Genomic DNA, 16808 nt, shown 5'->3' with positions numbered 1-16808 from the left:
CGGATCCTAATTTCCTTGATTACCGGAGAGTCAAATCTTATTAAGAAGATTTTATTCAAATCCCTTGAAATCTGGGAATCAATCATATCTACGTCAAATGATAAGATGAATTTACACTTACTCATTTCACTCTTCTATGTTAGCTTCATTCGTACTCTTCATATAAATGGATTATTTATCCAAATTATACGCTGATGATAAAACTCTAATTTTCAGCCCGTATGCATCATGAAAACATACTTATTATCATTCACGACCTTTCCACTCAAATTTTGGGACGAAATTTATTTAACGGGTAGGTACTGTGACAACCCGGAAATTTCCAACCAAATTTAAACTTTAATCTTTATATGTTTTCGACACGATAAGCAATATTTGTTAAGTTAAATTTCAAGAATTTTAAACTATGTTCATACATTCATTCAACCTCGACCAAGTTCCAACGATTCACGAACCATTAAACGAATATGATTATATATGTATATGTGTATATAACTTGAAATTTAAACAAAATATTAGATTAAATACTTTATATGATTGTATCTGTTTCAAAATGTTTATCAATGGAATTAGAAGATAAGATCAAATGATTGAATTATCAGATATATTGAATTATGATTACAAGTCTCTGTTGAAAGGCCCACGTTGATTTGAGAAATCTTTCCATTTTAACAATATTCAGAAAATGGTAAAGTGATTTATAAATAAGAACAAATTGTCAATCACTGAGAACTAGACAAAGGATAGTGGAAGATTGAATCTCATAAAGACTCGATTGATCTATTTAGTTTCAAACGTACAAAAACGTTTTCAGTTTAAAAATAACTTTATTATTAAAACGTATATAACTTTTATAAATATCTAGAACCACTTTTGACAACTCATTACTTAACTAGTATGACAAAGATAACGCTATTTATATTTTATTTTATTAAATATATATAACGATTTAAATTAATATTATATATATTTATACGCGTATTATACGTACATAGTTTTATACTTTTACTATACTTAAACTTTACCTTTATTTTATTTTTACTTTACGTTAACTTTAATAATTCACTTTAATAATTCATACTTTAATAATTCACTTTAATAATTTACTTTAATAATTCATACTTTAATAATTCACTTTAATAATTCATACTTTAATAATTCACTTTAATAATTAAAAAATCTATTATAAATAGAATTCAATAGGTTTCATTATTTCATAGAAACTTGAAAATATTTTTCTCTAAACTCTCTCAATCGATTTACATATATATATTTACTCCGTATTATTTCAAGATATTATTAGTATACATAAAATATTACGACGGAGTGCTGTCCGAGTGATTTCGAAATTGTTTTTCGAGTGGGATATGATTAAGGAAATTATGGGTTATAGCTATGGAGTTGATTGAGTATGGTTTATGGGTATGCTCGTGAGTTCAATATAGTGTTTATCATTTCCGTTGCGTCTACGTACCTTTCCTGCAATATTGAATCTCAATATTGATACGTGAGTACTCATAATTTAACTTTTGCATACTAATAGTGTATCCCTGACTAGTGCTCGAGTATTTAGGATTATGCATGCTTGTACTTTTGATATTGCCCTTAGATAGGTTAGGTTGAATCTTGAATTAGTTACACTTGCGGTTGAGATAAGGCATAAGATATGCATGTCCTTGGAAAGCTAGCGAAAAATTAAGAACTTTTCCTTTAGATATCGAATGGTTTCGATGAACGGATTAGAAGTTATAATCAATTGAATTTTCGATATTTTTATTAAAAATGATTATTATTATCGTCATTTTTATCGTCGTTCTAGTTTTATCTTATTATTATCATTATTATTATCTTTATCAATAAAAGGGATTTATCATTAAAAATTGTTATTTTTTTATTATTACTATCGTTATTATCGTTAAAGTTATAATTATTATTATTATTATTATTATTATTATTATTATTATTATTATTATTATTATTATTATTGGTATTATTATTATTATTATTATCATTATTAATATATATATCATTATTTAAAAATGGTTATTGTTATTGTTATTATTATTATTACTATATTATCATTAAGATAATTATTAGTATTATCGTTAATAATGTTATAGTAACTATCATTATTAATATTAGTGTAATTAAAACAAATATTTGTAACACCTAATTATTTTGATTACTATTATTATCATTATTATGAACACGATATAAAGGACGATTAAAAGCTATTAAACAAAACGATTAGGAAATAATGGGTAAGAGTATCATGATGAAATTAAAATATTATAAGATATTGATTTAGATAAAATTATCGTTCTTATTATTTTTATCATTACTATTATTATTAAAAGTATCGTTAGTATTAAAACTATCATTTTAACAAAAATTATCATTTTAATAGAAATGTCATTGTTACTATAAAATATCATTATTATTATTATTATTATTATTTTAAATAGAATTATTATTTTAAAGATAATATTAAAAATTATCGTAAATATTAAAGTTATCATAATTAGAATTATCGTTTTATCATAATGTCATCTTAGTAATTATAAATATTGATATTTTTATAAAAATAATACAATTTTTACTTACTATCATTATAGATATTATTTTATCAAATAAATATGTGATACAAACATATTTTACTACGTGTAATAACTTACTTTAATAATACCTATCATATTATCTTTATGATATTAAATGAACCCTATAAATTTTATTACTTAATATATATAAAAGTATATTTTATTATATCAATTTAATATAAAATTTTATTTATTAATAAATAAATTATATTATTTACTCTAATAAATCTTTTAAAAATATTTAAACATATAAAACGACGATATTTAAACTATATATTAATCATGTATAGATTTTTTGGAAATTATTTTGAGTCAAATTTACTTTTGTTGACTTTTGCATATTAGTCTCGAGCATTAGGATTGTGGTACACTATGACTTGACCTAATTTGTTAGACAAATATTGACCAACACATAAATATATATAATTAATTTAGGTTCGTGAATCCGAGGCCAACCTTGCACTTGTTCCATGACGTTATATGTATTTTTACTACGAAATACAGTATGGTGAATTTCATTTACCTTTTTACCCTTTATATTTTTGGGACTGAGAATACATGCGCTTTTATAAATGTTTGACGAAATAGACACAAGTAATTGAAACTACATTCTATGGTTGAATTATCGAAATCGAATATGCCCCTTTTTATTAAAGTCTGGTAATCTAAGAATTAGGGAACAGACAACCTAATTGACGTGAATCCTAAAGATAGATCTATTGGGCCTAACAAACCCCATCCAAAGTACCGGATGCTTTAGTACTTCGAAATTTATATCATGTCCGAAGGAGGATCCCGGAATGATAGGGGATATTCTTATATTTATCTAGTTAATGTCGGTTACCAGGTGTTCACCATATGAATGATTATTTTTGTCTCTATGCATGAGACGTATATTTATGAGAACTGGAAATGAAATTCTTGTGGTCTATTAAAATGAAGGAAATAAATGATTATGATAAAATAATGAACTCACCAACCTTTTGGTTGACACTTTAAAGCATGTTTATTCTCAGGTGTTAAAGAAATCTTCCACTGTGCATTTGCTCATTTTAAAGATATTACTTGAAGTCTTTCATAGCATATTTCGAAGAACGTTGCATTCGAGTCATTGAGTTCATCAAAGATTATTATTAAATCAATTTATAGTTGGATAGTGGATATTATGAAATGGTATGCATGCCTGTCAATTTTCGATGTAAAGAAAGATTGTCTTTTAAAAACGAATGCAATGTTTGTAAAATGTATCATATAGAGGTCAAATACCTCGCAATGTAATCAACTATTGTGAATCGTTTATAATGTATATGAACGGGTCCTTTCACCTGATAACTATTATTGTAAGAGAACTCGGGTAGAGGTAAGTGCTTGTCCCAAGCTTTTCCAAAATTGACAACACAAGCCCGTAACATGTCCTCTAAAGTTTGAATTGTGCGTTCGCTTTGCCCATCGGTTTGAGGATGGTATGCGGTGCTCATGTCTAAACGCGTTCCAACGCTTCTTGCAAGGTACGCCAAAATCTAGAAACAAAACGGCCATCTCGGTCGGAGATAATCGATAAGGGTACACCGTGTCGGGCTACGATCTCCTTGATGTAAAGTTGTGCAAGTTTCTCCATTTTATCCATTTTTTTATGGCAAGGAAGTGTGCGGATTTGGTGAGACGGTCAACAATAACCCAAATAGTATCATAACCGCCCGACGTTTTTGGTAGCTTGGTGATAAAATCCATCGGTATCCTTTCCCACTTCCATTGCGGGATTTCGGGTTGTTGAAGTAATCCGGACGGTCTTTGGTGTCCGGCTTTGACTTTGGAACATGTCAAACACTTGAAAACATAAGTAGCTACGTCCCTTTTGATGTTCGGCCACCAATATTGTAGTTTAAGGTCGTGGTACATCTTATTGGCACCGGGGTGAATCGAGTATCGTGACTTATGGGCTTCATCTAAAATAAGGCTTCGTAGATCCCCATAACTAAGCACCCAAATCCTTCCGGCGAAATATCGGAGTCCGGTCTCTCTAATTTCGAATCGAGAGACGAGAATGTTCAAGAGCTCGTGTGAAATGTTTTCATCCTTGAGAGCCTCGTCTTGGGCTACACGAATTTGACTATTGAGGTTGGTGTGAATGGTGATATTTAAAGCTCGGACACGAAGAGGCACCGCTCTTTCTTTTCGACTTAAGGCATCGGCTACTACGTTTGCCTTCTCGGGATGGTAACGATGCTCGCAATCGTAATCGTTTAAGGTTTCAATCCACCTTCGTTGTCTCATATTTAGTTGCTTTTGATCGAAGATGTGTTGGAGACTTTTGTGATCGGTAAAGATAGTACTCTTGGTTCCATAAAGATAGTGTCTCCACATTTTAAGTGCAAAGACAACGGCTCCGAGTTAGAGATCATGTGTCGTGTAGTTTCGTTCATGAATTTTGTGTTGTCGAGAAGCAAAAGAAATGACTTTTGTTCGTTGCATCAACACACACCCAAAACCATGTTTCGAGGCGTCGCAATACACAACAAAATCATCGTTGCCTTCGGGAAGTGACAAGATAGGAGCGGTGGTTAGCTTCGTTTTCAGGATTTGAAATGCGAATTCTTGTTCGGTTGCCCAAACGAATTTTCTTCCCTTATGAGTTAACGCGGTTAGAGGACGAGCGACCAAAGAGAAATCTTTGATGAATCTACGATAGTATCCGGCGAGACCCAAGAATTGACGAATGTGAGTAGGAGTAGTAGGAGTCTCCCATTTACTAATGGATTCGATTTTTGATGGATCGACTTTAATACCTTGATCACTTACAACATGACCAAGAAATTGAACTTCCTTCAACCAGAATTCACACTTGGAGAATTTGGCATAGAGTCGTTCTTGTCTTAAAATTTCAAGCACAAGTCGGAGGTGTTCCTCGTGTTCTTATTCGCTTTTAGAATAAACCAAAATATCATCGATGAACATGATAACGAATTTGTCAAGATACGGTTTGCACACGCGGTTCATAAGATCCATGAACACCGCCGGTGCGTTAGTGAGACCAATTACAAGAAATTCATAACTACCATAACGAGTCCGGAAAGCGGTTTTGGAGACATCTTCCCCCTTAACCCTTAATTGATGATAACCTGAACGGAGATCGATTTTTGAATATACACAAGACCCTTGTAATTGATCAAAGAGGTCATCGATGCGAGGAAGAGGATATCGGTTCTTAACCGTCAATTTGTTTAGTTCACGATAATCAATGCATATTCGTAGGGATCCGTATTTCTTCTTAACGAACAAAATCGGAGTGCCCCATGGTGAATGGCTAGGTTGGATAAAACCACGATCAAGTAGTTCTTGGATTTGACTTTGCAATTCTTGCATTTCGGATGGAGCGAGTCTATATGGTGCACGTGCTATGGGTGCGGCTCCCGGAATAAGATCGATTTGGAATTCAACCGGTCGATGAGGTGGAAGACCTGGCAATTCGTCGGGAAATACATCGGAAAAGTCACTAACAATTGGCACATCATCGATATGCTTCTCATCGGACTCGACTTTCTTAACGTGAGCGAGGATCGCAAAACAACCCTTACGGAGTAGTTTTCTAACTTTAATGCACGAAACGAGGTTGAGTCCGGTGCAACTCTTATCGCCATAAACAATCAAAGGTTCACCATTCTCGATACGAATTCGGATTGCGTTAAGATCACAAAGAATGTGAGATTTCGTTTTGGCTAGCCAATTCATACCGATTATTACATCAAAGCTTCCTAGTTCCATGGGTATCAAGTCAATTTCAAACTCATTACCCAAAATGTTTAACGTACACCCTCGGTAATATGTGTCGGCACTCAATAGCTTCCCGTTGGCCACTTCAATGGTATAAGTGGTATCTAGTGGGAGTGGTGGAGTGCTAAAAGAATGAATCAAAGTCTTGGATACAAAGCATTTATCGGCACCCGAATCGAATAAACAAGTAACATAAGTGTTGTTGAGAAGAAACGTACCCGTGACTAATTCATTGTCATCTCGGGCTTCCTCAGTGTTGATGTTGAAAGCTCGGCCGCGCGTATTGGGGTTATCTTTCTTCTTCGGGCATGCGTTTCTATAATGGCCCGTTTGGCCACATTCATAACAAGTGCCCGTCTTTGGTGCATTGGGCCCCTTTTGAGCAACGGGAGATGTGTTTCTACATTCGTGGGCCAAATGGCCACTCTTTTGACACTTGATGCAATACGGCCTTCCACATTCACCCAAATGATGTTTGTGGCACTTGTTGCAAAACGGTAAGGTTCCGGCATAACCTTTCTTACCGTCGGGAGTGAAAGGCTTCTTGGTGAAGGTGTTGTTGTAGTTACTTGATTGAGAGGGTTCCCACTTTCTTTTGTTGCCGCCCGTTTTATCCTCGGCCTTAGGAGCCGACACTACTACTTCATCCACCGTTTCTATTAATTGGCGGGCCATGTTCAAAGCGGCTTGATGATTAGCGAGTTTGGAGGACATCACACCTTGTTTGATGCTCTTTGGAAGACCATCCATATAGAGTTCAATCCTTTGAGATTCGGGGTTCACGAGATTAGGACACATCAAGGATAGCTCGGCGAAGCGTTGGTTATAGGCCTTGAGATCGTTTCCGACAGCCTTTAAAGTTCTTAGCTCTTGTTCGAGCTTTCGGGTTTCTTCACGAGGGAAGTATTCAACAATCATCTTCTCCCTTAAATCGGCCCACGAGAGGGCATGAGCTTCATCGGTACCCACCGATTGAACATATGTGTTCCACCACGTGAGGGCGACACCGGCGAAAGTGTGAGTGGAGTATTTGACCTTGTCTTGGTCCCGACAACCGCTTATGCTAAAGACGCCTCCGTTTGTTCGAACCATTGAGTGAGTGTAACGGGTCCCCCGGTTCCATCATAAGTGTGAGGTTTGCACCCCATAAAAGCTTTGTAGGAGCACCCTTCGCTAGAGTTACCGGCCTATTGTTGTTGTTGGAGGAGTGACCGGCCATGGACGCCTCTACGGCGGTGGCCACCATTCGTTGTAGTGCTTGTTCGGGAGTCTCATGGCGTGGCACGCGACGAGGAGGCATTGTTCCTTCAAAACACAAGAATACCGTTGATTAGTATTTTCAATAATACTAATCATGATATGGAATAAGGATAGATAGAAAAATTTTCCTTGACTCGCCTTAAATTCTTTATGCCACGATGTCGGAACGTTCATATGAGTCACCATAATATAATCCCGGAAATTATATTACCCTGATTCATATGTGCATTCAACATCATTTCATATAGTCAAGGTGGCGTGTCAATCAAATAAAACAACGTGAGATTACGATAGAATAAGAATAGATATGAGTATGAGGGTTCGAGTATAAATGCACAAGTAGTCAAGTAATTTCTACTTCAAGTCTATATGCCGGTTGTAGTCTAGACTCACTAATGCATCTTATGACTCGGGGTTGACACCAATGAACTCTAAATCCCTACAACCAATGCTCTGATACCATCTGTAGCGACCCGACCAAATCATGTTTGATGGCGCCGTCTACGTAGGTCCCATTACATGGTCATAAGTCTTTAAGATAACGTTTGACCGAAAACATGTCGCATTCATTTCATAAGTATGGATGTTTCAAGGTTTACAAAGTAGTTCGACAACTAGTTACAGAACAAAGTTTAAAGTACAAATGAAACATATGCGACACAATTTGAAAGTAGTCAAAAGACGCTCCACGTATGCAAGTATACTCGACATCCAAAGCAAGTATCAAAAAGAATGAGCGGAAGCATGTATCATTAAGCATTCAAGGACCTGAGAAAACATAGAAGAATCTGTCAACGAAAACGTTGGTGAAATCATAGTTGTATGCATAAAGTATATTTGTATCACAAGGTTTAGTATAAATCATTTATCAAGCGTATACATCTCAAAAGATGTGTTTGTATCACGAGCACCCAATTATCAAGCTTAACTGAATCTTACCTCTGCATAATAGTGTTAGAACCTACACTATACATCGAAAGTACGTTTCATTCATCTGAATGAAGGTTCGTCAAACCCGCATGGCCACACAACATAATTTCTAGCTTACACCCTACAAGTGTAACTAATGATAATTGGACTTGAGGATTTTCGTTCTAACTCGTATGTATCTTTGCTTTCGTATAGTATTCAAAGTATCAAAGTATGAAAAGTATATATATATATACATGTGAAAAGTATATATAGGTATGTAATGTATATGTTTTCTCATCCCACGATTTTAAAAGTATAAAAGTATTTGAAAAGTGGGGCTATGATCTCACCTTGAGTGTATGAATGTAAATTTACTCCAACAAGTAACGTGTGCAAGAACAATGCTAGTCTCGACCTAAACAAATAGGTTGTATCAATAACGATAGTCACGACTGGTCAAAGATGTTCAATTAGTCCTATGGCTCAATACGACTCGATTATGTAGCATGTGAATCAAATTGTCAAGTTTCATGCAAGATGCAAGTATAGAATCATGTTAGAAAGATTGCATAATCATTTGGTTAAGTTTGACAAAAAGTCAAACTTTGGTAGGTCAAAGTCAACGAAAAAGTTAACTCGTTCGGGTCGGGTCCCGAACTATTTTTCTGATGTTTTTAATCATATATGAGCATGTTAGAACAAGTTTCATGTGAATCGGAGGTCCATAGCATGCCAAAATTTTTTCGTATTTTGGACAAGGAGGTCAGAACCTGGACACGGCTTAGGCCGCGCCGCGACCCAGGATTGCCGCGCCGCGACACTTAACGGGTGCTGGTGCCTGGTTAGTTTTAATTGTTCAAGTCTTTTTCCGAACTTCGATCAAACACAAATCATAAACCGTAAACACTTATGACACGCATCGCATCTTATATCGTTGGAAAGGTAATTTGACAAAGAACACAACTAAGCACATTTCGTCAACCAAAAACATCAATTGCAATAATCGACTTTCCAACTTAAATGCCAAATTAATGCTCATCATTTAATGCTCAAGTTCATAAATGAACATTTATGATTCGGACATTTAATGCATACATATAATACGCCGTTTTGTAGATAATCAAGCATGTAATTCAACTAACTACTTACCAACAACAATTCATGGCATTTAATATATCAAAAATGCATTTAAAGTTCAACAAACCCTAACCCAAATTTACCAAAATCACTAATCAAGTTTATAGAGTTTTCTAAAGCAATCTACACATCAAATTGGAGCTAGTGATGTTAGGAACACATTTAATACATGCATTTATAACATTTAACATCATTCAAATAACCAAATCACCAAATCAAACACATCAAAGTTTATGTTCATGCTAGTTACTTCAAATAACAAAATCGAACATATAAATCATATATTCATGTTAGACTTGAGCCATAGACACTAATTGACAACTTTATAACTTAAAAACATCAAGAACACAAAATCTAGTGATTTTAGAAAGTTACCCAAATGTAATGAAATCGGTATGGAATCGAAGAGGAAGTCGCAAGGATTCCAAATATGTAATTTGTTTTGATTGAAGCTTGCTCGATTTGATTTAGATGATGATTTCTTGGATTGGTGTTTAAGAGATTTTGTGGAAGTATTAAAGAAAAAGGGAAAATGAAAGAGATAATGAATGGATGAGAGTGAAGGGTTAACTAGTTGACCTAGTCACCTCTTTGCTCTCTTGGCAACAATGGTCCCTCTAGTTTCACTCGGGTGCGTGAATTACCTAAACGAGATATTTTAAAACGCGTATTAACGGATGATGTTATAAATACATAACGGAATTTAAAATAGTATAACAGAAAAGTAAACGGAAAAAGGCGGGATGTTACACTATCGGTGTAATTTTGTCTTTCTAATACACCGTATCTTTTATCAGAAGACTTGCAGACACTTGGGAATAAATCACGGAGCATAAAACATAGGGATGACAATGGGCGAAAAAAAAAACCCTTGACCTGTGGGTACCCGTACCCATGATGGACGAATATTTATAAAAAATGTACCCGCGGACACGGGGCGGGTAAAATTTTTACCCGTTGGCGGGTCGCGGGTATCTAATACCCGTCGTGGTTAAAACCCGATCCGTCAATCCGTGATGTTCGTTTGAGCTACCCGCGAGTATATCCGTTTACCCGCATACATCTACTTAATTATATAATATATAATACTACCTCCGTCCCACCACAAGTGTCCACATTTCTATTTTGGGATGTTCCATTTCAAGTGTCCACTTTGTGTTTCAACCAATGAGAAGAGATTATTCTGGAGAAAGAAGATTTCTTGATTGGTGGAGAATGGAGTTGGTGAGATTTCCTAAAAATGTGTGCAAAAAGTAAGTGGACACTTGTAATGGAACGGATGGAGTATATAATATAATTCTGATAATGAATTTTCATAATTATTCACGGGTATACCCGCAGATAGTGGGCATCCGCAATTAAAAATTAATTAAATTGCACATTTTATAAACCCGCGAGTAGCGGGTACAGATAGAAAAAATTTACCCGTTAGCGAGTAAACGAGTACTCGCGGGTAAAGAAAAAATCCTGATGGACAAGTCGCGAATATTAAGTATTCGTGCCCATTACTCCGGGTGCCATCCTAAATTAAAACAACATAGTATAGTGAAGTTCATTAGGGAGTAATAAAATATATTATAAAATACTGCATAACATTTTAACTTACAATTCTTAAAAACAACCAGAGTGATTTATAAGATGCCCGCTAATAGAATTGGCACGAAATTCAAAGTGATAGTGTATAACACTGAATCCCCCAAATTTTCATTTTCGTTTCTCCGAAATTTAAACCAATTTCAACACTCGTTCACCAAATTTAAACCAATTTCAACACTTACCGTGTTCTAATTGCACCGGTTTAGTGTTATCAATGGCTTCCGAAATAGAAAACCTAGAAACTAAAAAGCAAGAAGACGAAATTCCGATTGTTAAAGAACAAGTCGAATTGAATCAAAAAGAAGACGCGAAAGTAGCTAAAGACGAAGAAGAAGAGAATGAAGTTAAACGCTACTCACGGTCTATGAGTAGGTTTTCTTCTCCAAAATCCTTTTCAATTGAAAAGGTAAGTGAACTGTTAAATTGATATTTGAATTTTTTGTTAGTTGTTAAATTGATATATGTAGTTCGTTTTCTGTAACTATGAAGAAACTTTGAGCATATATACGTGTTTATATATATATTAGTGTTATATGTTAAGAGAAGTGCTGAATTAGATATGATCAATGCACGTGTTTAAAGCTGTAACTAGCATAGTTTTTGTAGTTACTGGGAGGCTGTTATTTGCTCAGTTTAAGATAGTGTTGTTGTTGTTGTTGTTGTGGGTATATGTATATCTACATGATGCTATTGAATGTATTGCCTCTTAGGTTTTGGTTTAGATAGTTTTGTGCTTGATGATTTTGAGGAGGTTTAGGTAATTATATCATTATACTTGACATGCTTGAGCTTGAGCAAATATAATTAGAAAGTGAGATCTCGTTAGGGTTTGTGGAATATGGACTATATATATGAGTACTCTGTTTGATATTATTATGGACCATATCTTATGGGAGTTATAGTCATAGTTTTTCAACTCATAACACTAACCATTTTTTTCACATTTAATCTTCAGAGCTTATCTACTTGGCTCGTTATGGCTTTTGGGTGCTTTTTGTAATAATTATATATTATTTATGTTTATACCTTGTGAAATTTTTGCAATATAAACTCACAAACCATTTGGCCTTTATATCTAGGCACACTAATTTGTTTTCTAGATTTTTATCTTAGCATCTTGCGACCAGCTGAAAGGTGACATTTTCTTTTTGTTTACAAGATAAAAACCAAAATTCTTATGTTTTTTTGTGTGCGCTATATTATTGAAACAGAGTGGTGTACGTGTTTCTGTCATTCAATCAGTTCACTGTTTAAGCCCGATAAATATAATGGAATTGAATATTGAGTTGTTTTAGAAGTATACGGGATGATACTCCTGATTCCTATTGATATATATGGTTTTGAATGTTATTAGTGTAATTTAGCTGTGTATTTATCCAACTCAGTCTTAATCATGTGAAAATCTCAACATATTATTTCAGTGGCGTACAAGATGTCTAAGAGGGAACCTGATGATATCTTGCTGTCTCTGCATATGGTTCTTTTTAATAAGCTGGCAAATGTGAGAATTTTTTAACCACAAAAAATATGCCACTTTTAACAATGTTTAATTCTTCTAATTTGTCAAGTATGTTTTCAGGTGAATACTTTGACGAAGAACATTGGAATGTTTTCTGGTTTTGTCTGGACTGATGATGAGGTGAACCTTCTTGCTCTGTTGAATTATGTTTGATGTGTGTGGAGCTATTTTTTCTTAAATATTATACCATGGCTATTAATATATACTAATATATGATAAGATTAGTTTTAATCTAACTTTGGATTGTTGTTTTATGATGGCTGCAGGAAAAACAGAGGACAGAGGTGAAACAGAAGCTTGATAAACTCACTAAAGAAAAGTTATTTGACTTGTGTGATCTTCTTAATCTTCAAATCAACAAGTCATCTATCAAGAAGGCAAGTGAATACTATAAGCATCAGATAATATATACACTTTGGTACAACATTTTTGACACCATGTTGTTGTGCTCATGTTTTCAGAAAGATGTTTCATTAAAGTTGTTAGAGTTTCTACAATCCCCTCATGTTACAACTGAAGTCTTACTTTCTGAAAAAGAACAGGTTCGTTTCTTCTCGATTCTATGCATTTGTCTTGTGAAATTTATCTTGAAATGTGTGTTTAATATATTGAGTAACAGTGGCAGTGAAAGTAATGTACCGTTTTCAATTTTTATTTTCTCACAGAAAAGCAAAAAACAAAAAGCAAAGGCTGAAAGAACCAACAACACTCTTCCTTTTGACATAATAGAAAACATCACATGGCGTCTACCAACTGAAGAAATAGTAAGATCAAGCATTCTCTCTAAACAATGGAGGTACAGTTGGACCAAAATTCCTAAAGTTGCATTTTATGCGGGTATCCAAAAGTTAAGGGAAAGGAAAAAGTTTTATCGAGCTATACACCAGTTCATGTTATGACACGAGGGACCATTAATTGACTTCACCCTTTCTACATCAACTAGCGTATATACAGATACATATGCAACAGATATTGATAGTGTGAAAACCAACAAAATATTACTTCATTTGTTGACAAAGAATACTATCAAGAAACTTCATTTGAGTTCCAATTGTGATCTGCCATTATCCGTCTATTCATTTCACGAGTTAACCGACCTATGTCTCTCTAATTGTCGAATTTTCAAAGTACCAACATTCAATGGTTTTGGTAGCCTTGCAACATTATGCTTGGAGCATGTCAAGATCTCTAAACCTGCATTTATGCACATTTTATCCAATAATCCACTACTTAAACGCTTCACATTGGTAAGTTAGTTAGTTAGTTGTTACTAGAGTATTGATTGATGTTCATGGGCTTTTATTACTTATCTTAGTTTTAATGTTGTTACTACTTGCTGTAGCTTTCAGAAATTATAACTAGTATCAAGATTTTTTGTGAAGATGAAGTTGATATGATGTATGGAACTATCGATGAGCTATTTCTGTTGTTGCCTGCGATTGAACATCTCACTCTTACAGTTTGGGAGATTGAGGTAATCTAACACGTTATATCAAGTAAAACTTCAACTTATCATCATTTGACCTATGGTAATTGAAGGCTTTCGTTGGAGGGATGATTCCACAAAAGCTTGCAACTTCGTTAATCCACCTCAAAGACTTACGTTTAGAAGGAATGGATTATCCTAAAAATCATTGCTTGCAGATTCTTGTACTTATCATCAGAGCCTCCCCAAACTTGGAGAAACTAACACTAGAGGTAAACAAACAACATGCATCTATCTATCTTGTACCCTTTTCAATAAAATAATGTGACAGTGTAATTTGTTTATTTACCATATGTGATGGGTAAAATTGGTTTTAAATGATTTATTACTGTTAATTTGTTAATTTGGCTGAGATCTTCTTAGTGTTTGTTATTGTTAATTTGACTGAGATCCTCTTGGAACTTTCATTTGCGTGTGTTTGTATTTTATATGTTTTTTAGAAGGTATAATGAGTTGTGGATTTGTTTGTTATATTATTATAGGTTTTTGATCTAGATCAGGATGAACTCATTATAGAGAAGTTTGGTCTTGATGTCGATTATGCAGTTCACATGCTTGAAGAAATGGGCATATTTGACAAGCTTGAAGAAATGGGTCTCTTTGCTAGGGTAACATTACTTTTGTAATCACACTACTAAATCACCACCTATATAATTATAATTATCTTGTTACTAAAGTATAATGCATTTAATTTAACCAGTATTGAATTGTATGTAGGATTCAATTGGAAGTAATAGTCGTCTTGGGCTGAAACGTGCGTGCTTACGAGATTTTTGGAACCACTACAGAGGAGTTTGTACTCGAGGCAACCCAGACTTATGATGTTGCATGTGAAATCTTAAGACATTTTTAGTCTGAGGGCTAGATGGAAAATTCTGAGGTGGTGTGAAATTTGTTATTGTTTAAAACCATCTCTATTAGCGTTGGATTACATATGCATTTTCAAGTTATGTTGAATTTCCTTTGTTTTTCTCTGCTGGTTGTGGTCGATTTTAGGTATTTTGTTTTTCATTGTTTGGCATGCAATCAATAGATACTGATGCTGTGTTTGATGTACTGCATTCATTGTGTTTGCTGTTACTATCAGCCAAACAGAAAAATCAACAAATAGGAAATTCATGTGTATGTTATGGGTGATACCTTTTGCGTTTACAACAATAGAACACTTCGAATACTTGACTATATAGATTTATAGATTAAACAAAATCAGAAGAGATTACATCTTTCGCCAGCCATACAGTCGCACAATTTGGGACGCTACCTTTTAAAATAGTCTCATGAGTACAATTCAAGAATGAAGTTGCTATATTGTGAGCCACTTTGTTCCCATGTCTTCTTACAAAAGACAAATTGCACACATTAAAACTTAGGGAGTTGCTTAAAATCTCTTTGACCATACTTGCAATTTGTAGCGAAGTCTACTTGTTACGAAGAGCATTAATCAAACACAAAGAATCACTCTCGAAAGTGACCTCCTAGTATCCTTTCCTCCGCGCATGAGTCATTGCCCAATAGATAGCTTTAGCCTCAGCCTATAAAACCAAGCCTGCAAAGCATTATGATCGAGCACCTTAAATTAGAACATCCCTGTTATGATTACGAGCCACAAATCCCAAACTTGCTTTACCAGTTTCTCTTTTCCAAGCTGCATCGCAGTTAACCTTAATGTAACCGACTTGTAGTCTTAACCAATTAATATTAAAAGAAAAGGATATCGAAGTAACACAAGCCATAATCAAATTGATAAAGTGTGATGGGAAGCGGTATTTGCAAAAAACAGCTCGAATGAAAGACCACTCAACTCTGTCATAAGCTTTGCTTATGTCCACTTTGAGTGCTATTGCACCTTTTTTTTTTTACCATCTCTCTTATGTTTAAGTCAATGCAGGACTTCAAATGCAACTATAGCATTATCAGTGATCACACGGTTTTCATGAACAATGCTCGGCAAAATTGGTTTTATTCGATTAACTAGTACTTTAGATTTAATTTTGTAGAGCACATTACATAAACTAAATGGCCCTAAATCCTTAAGGGACTCGGGTTTTGAAACTTTCGGGATATGAATTACAAGCGTTACAAAAAAGCAGAAACCGTTAGCATTTGCTCTTTTGCAATTACTCCATGTTAATTTAACTCCGTGTCTTCCAAATTACAAAAGTGGCACGCCTCAATAAAAGCTTCCATTCCAGTAGTATTACATGACCTCCTTCCCGCCTTTTCAAAAGCATATAAGACTTCATTATCAATAAGTGCATTCTTTACCGGAAGTGAAGAACAATATCCTGTAACAACAATTAAAGCATGAACCTTTTGCCCATAAAAAAGGTTGCACGAACCTGCACACGAACTTAAAGTTGCTAGTAAACGAGTAATGATCAGGTTTGATGTTACTAAGACCTCTCATTAATTGATGGCACAACAATATGGTTCGATGGTAAAGAGTAAGATGAGTATAACAAGTAAGCATTGTGTTCCACACCATTATATCTCGTTGAGACATTTCATCAAACAATTTGCGTGCACGTAT

General features: G+C 34.5%; 2 protein-coding genes across 2 annotated transcripts; both read left to right on the top strand.

Annotated features, from left to right (window-relative positions):
* The first annotated feature begins 12644 nt into the window (after positions 1-12644).
* Positions 12645-13692, top strand: LOC139877616 (DEK domain-containing chromatin-associated protein 1-like). The gene is made up of 5 exons (XM_071865043.1): positions 12645-12774; positions 12853-12912; positions 13059-13169; positions 13254-13334; positions 13458-13692. Exons 1-5 carry the CDS (start codon positions 12706-12708, stop codon positions 13689-13691), a joined length of 555 nt encoding a protein of 184 aa, XP_071721144.1. The 5' UTR covers positions 12645-12705; the 3' UTR covers position 13692.
* LOC139877615 (uncharacterized) lies at positions 13692-15318 on the top strand. Its single transcript, XM_071865042.1, has 5 exons — positions 13692-14039; positions 14135-14266; positions 14332-14490; positions 14761-14886; positions 14996-15318. The coding sequence occupies exons 1-5, from the start codon at positions 13995-13997 to the stop codon at positions 15098-15100; spliced, it is 567 nt and encodes a 188-aa protein (XP_071721143.1). The 5' UTR covers positions 13692-13994; the 3' UTR covers positions 15101-15318.
* Positions 15319-16808: the final 1490 nt, after the last annotated feature.

This window comes from Rutidosis leptorrhynchoides, chromosome 11, assembly GCF_046630445.1.
Source record: "Rutidosis leptorrhynchoides isolate AG116_Rl617_1_P2 chromosome 11, CSIRO_AGI_Rlap_v1, whole genome shotgun sequence".
NCBI lineage: Eukaryota > Viridiplantae > Streptophyta > Magnoliopsida > Asterales > Asteraceae > Rutidosis > Rutidosis leptorrhynchoides.
Note: the sequence above shows the minus strand (reverse complement) of the source record. Positions and strands in the feature narration are given on the sequence as shown.

Excerpts from the sequence above, each read along its gene's own strand:
- LOC139877616 (XM_071865043.1), top strand. The coding sequence starts at position 12,706 with ATGTCTAAGAGGGAACCTGATGATATCTTGCTGTCTCTGCATATGGTT. Across the intron at positions 12,775-12,852 it reads TTTTTAATAAGCTGGCAAAT|GTGAATACTTTGACGAAGAA; the intron begins GTGAGAATTTTT and ends GTATGTTTTCAG. Across the intron at positions 13,170-13,253 it reads ACAAGTCATCTATCAAGAAG|AAAGATGTTTCATTAAAGTT; the intron begins GCAAGTGAATAC and ends TCATGTTTTCAG.
- LOC139877615 (XM_071865042.1), top strand. The coding sequence starts at position 13,995 with ATGCACATTTTATCCAATAATCCACTACTTAAACGCTTCACATTG. Across the intron at positions 14,040-14,134 it reads TACTTAAACGCTTCACATTG|CTTTCAGAAATTATAACTAG; the intron begins GTAAGTTAGTTA and ends TACTTGCTGTAG. Across the intron at positions 14,491-14,760 it reads TGGAGAAACTAACACTAGAG|GTTTTTGATCTAGATCAGGA; the intron begins GTAAACAAACAA and ends ATATTATTATAG.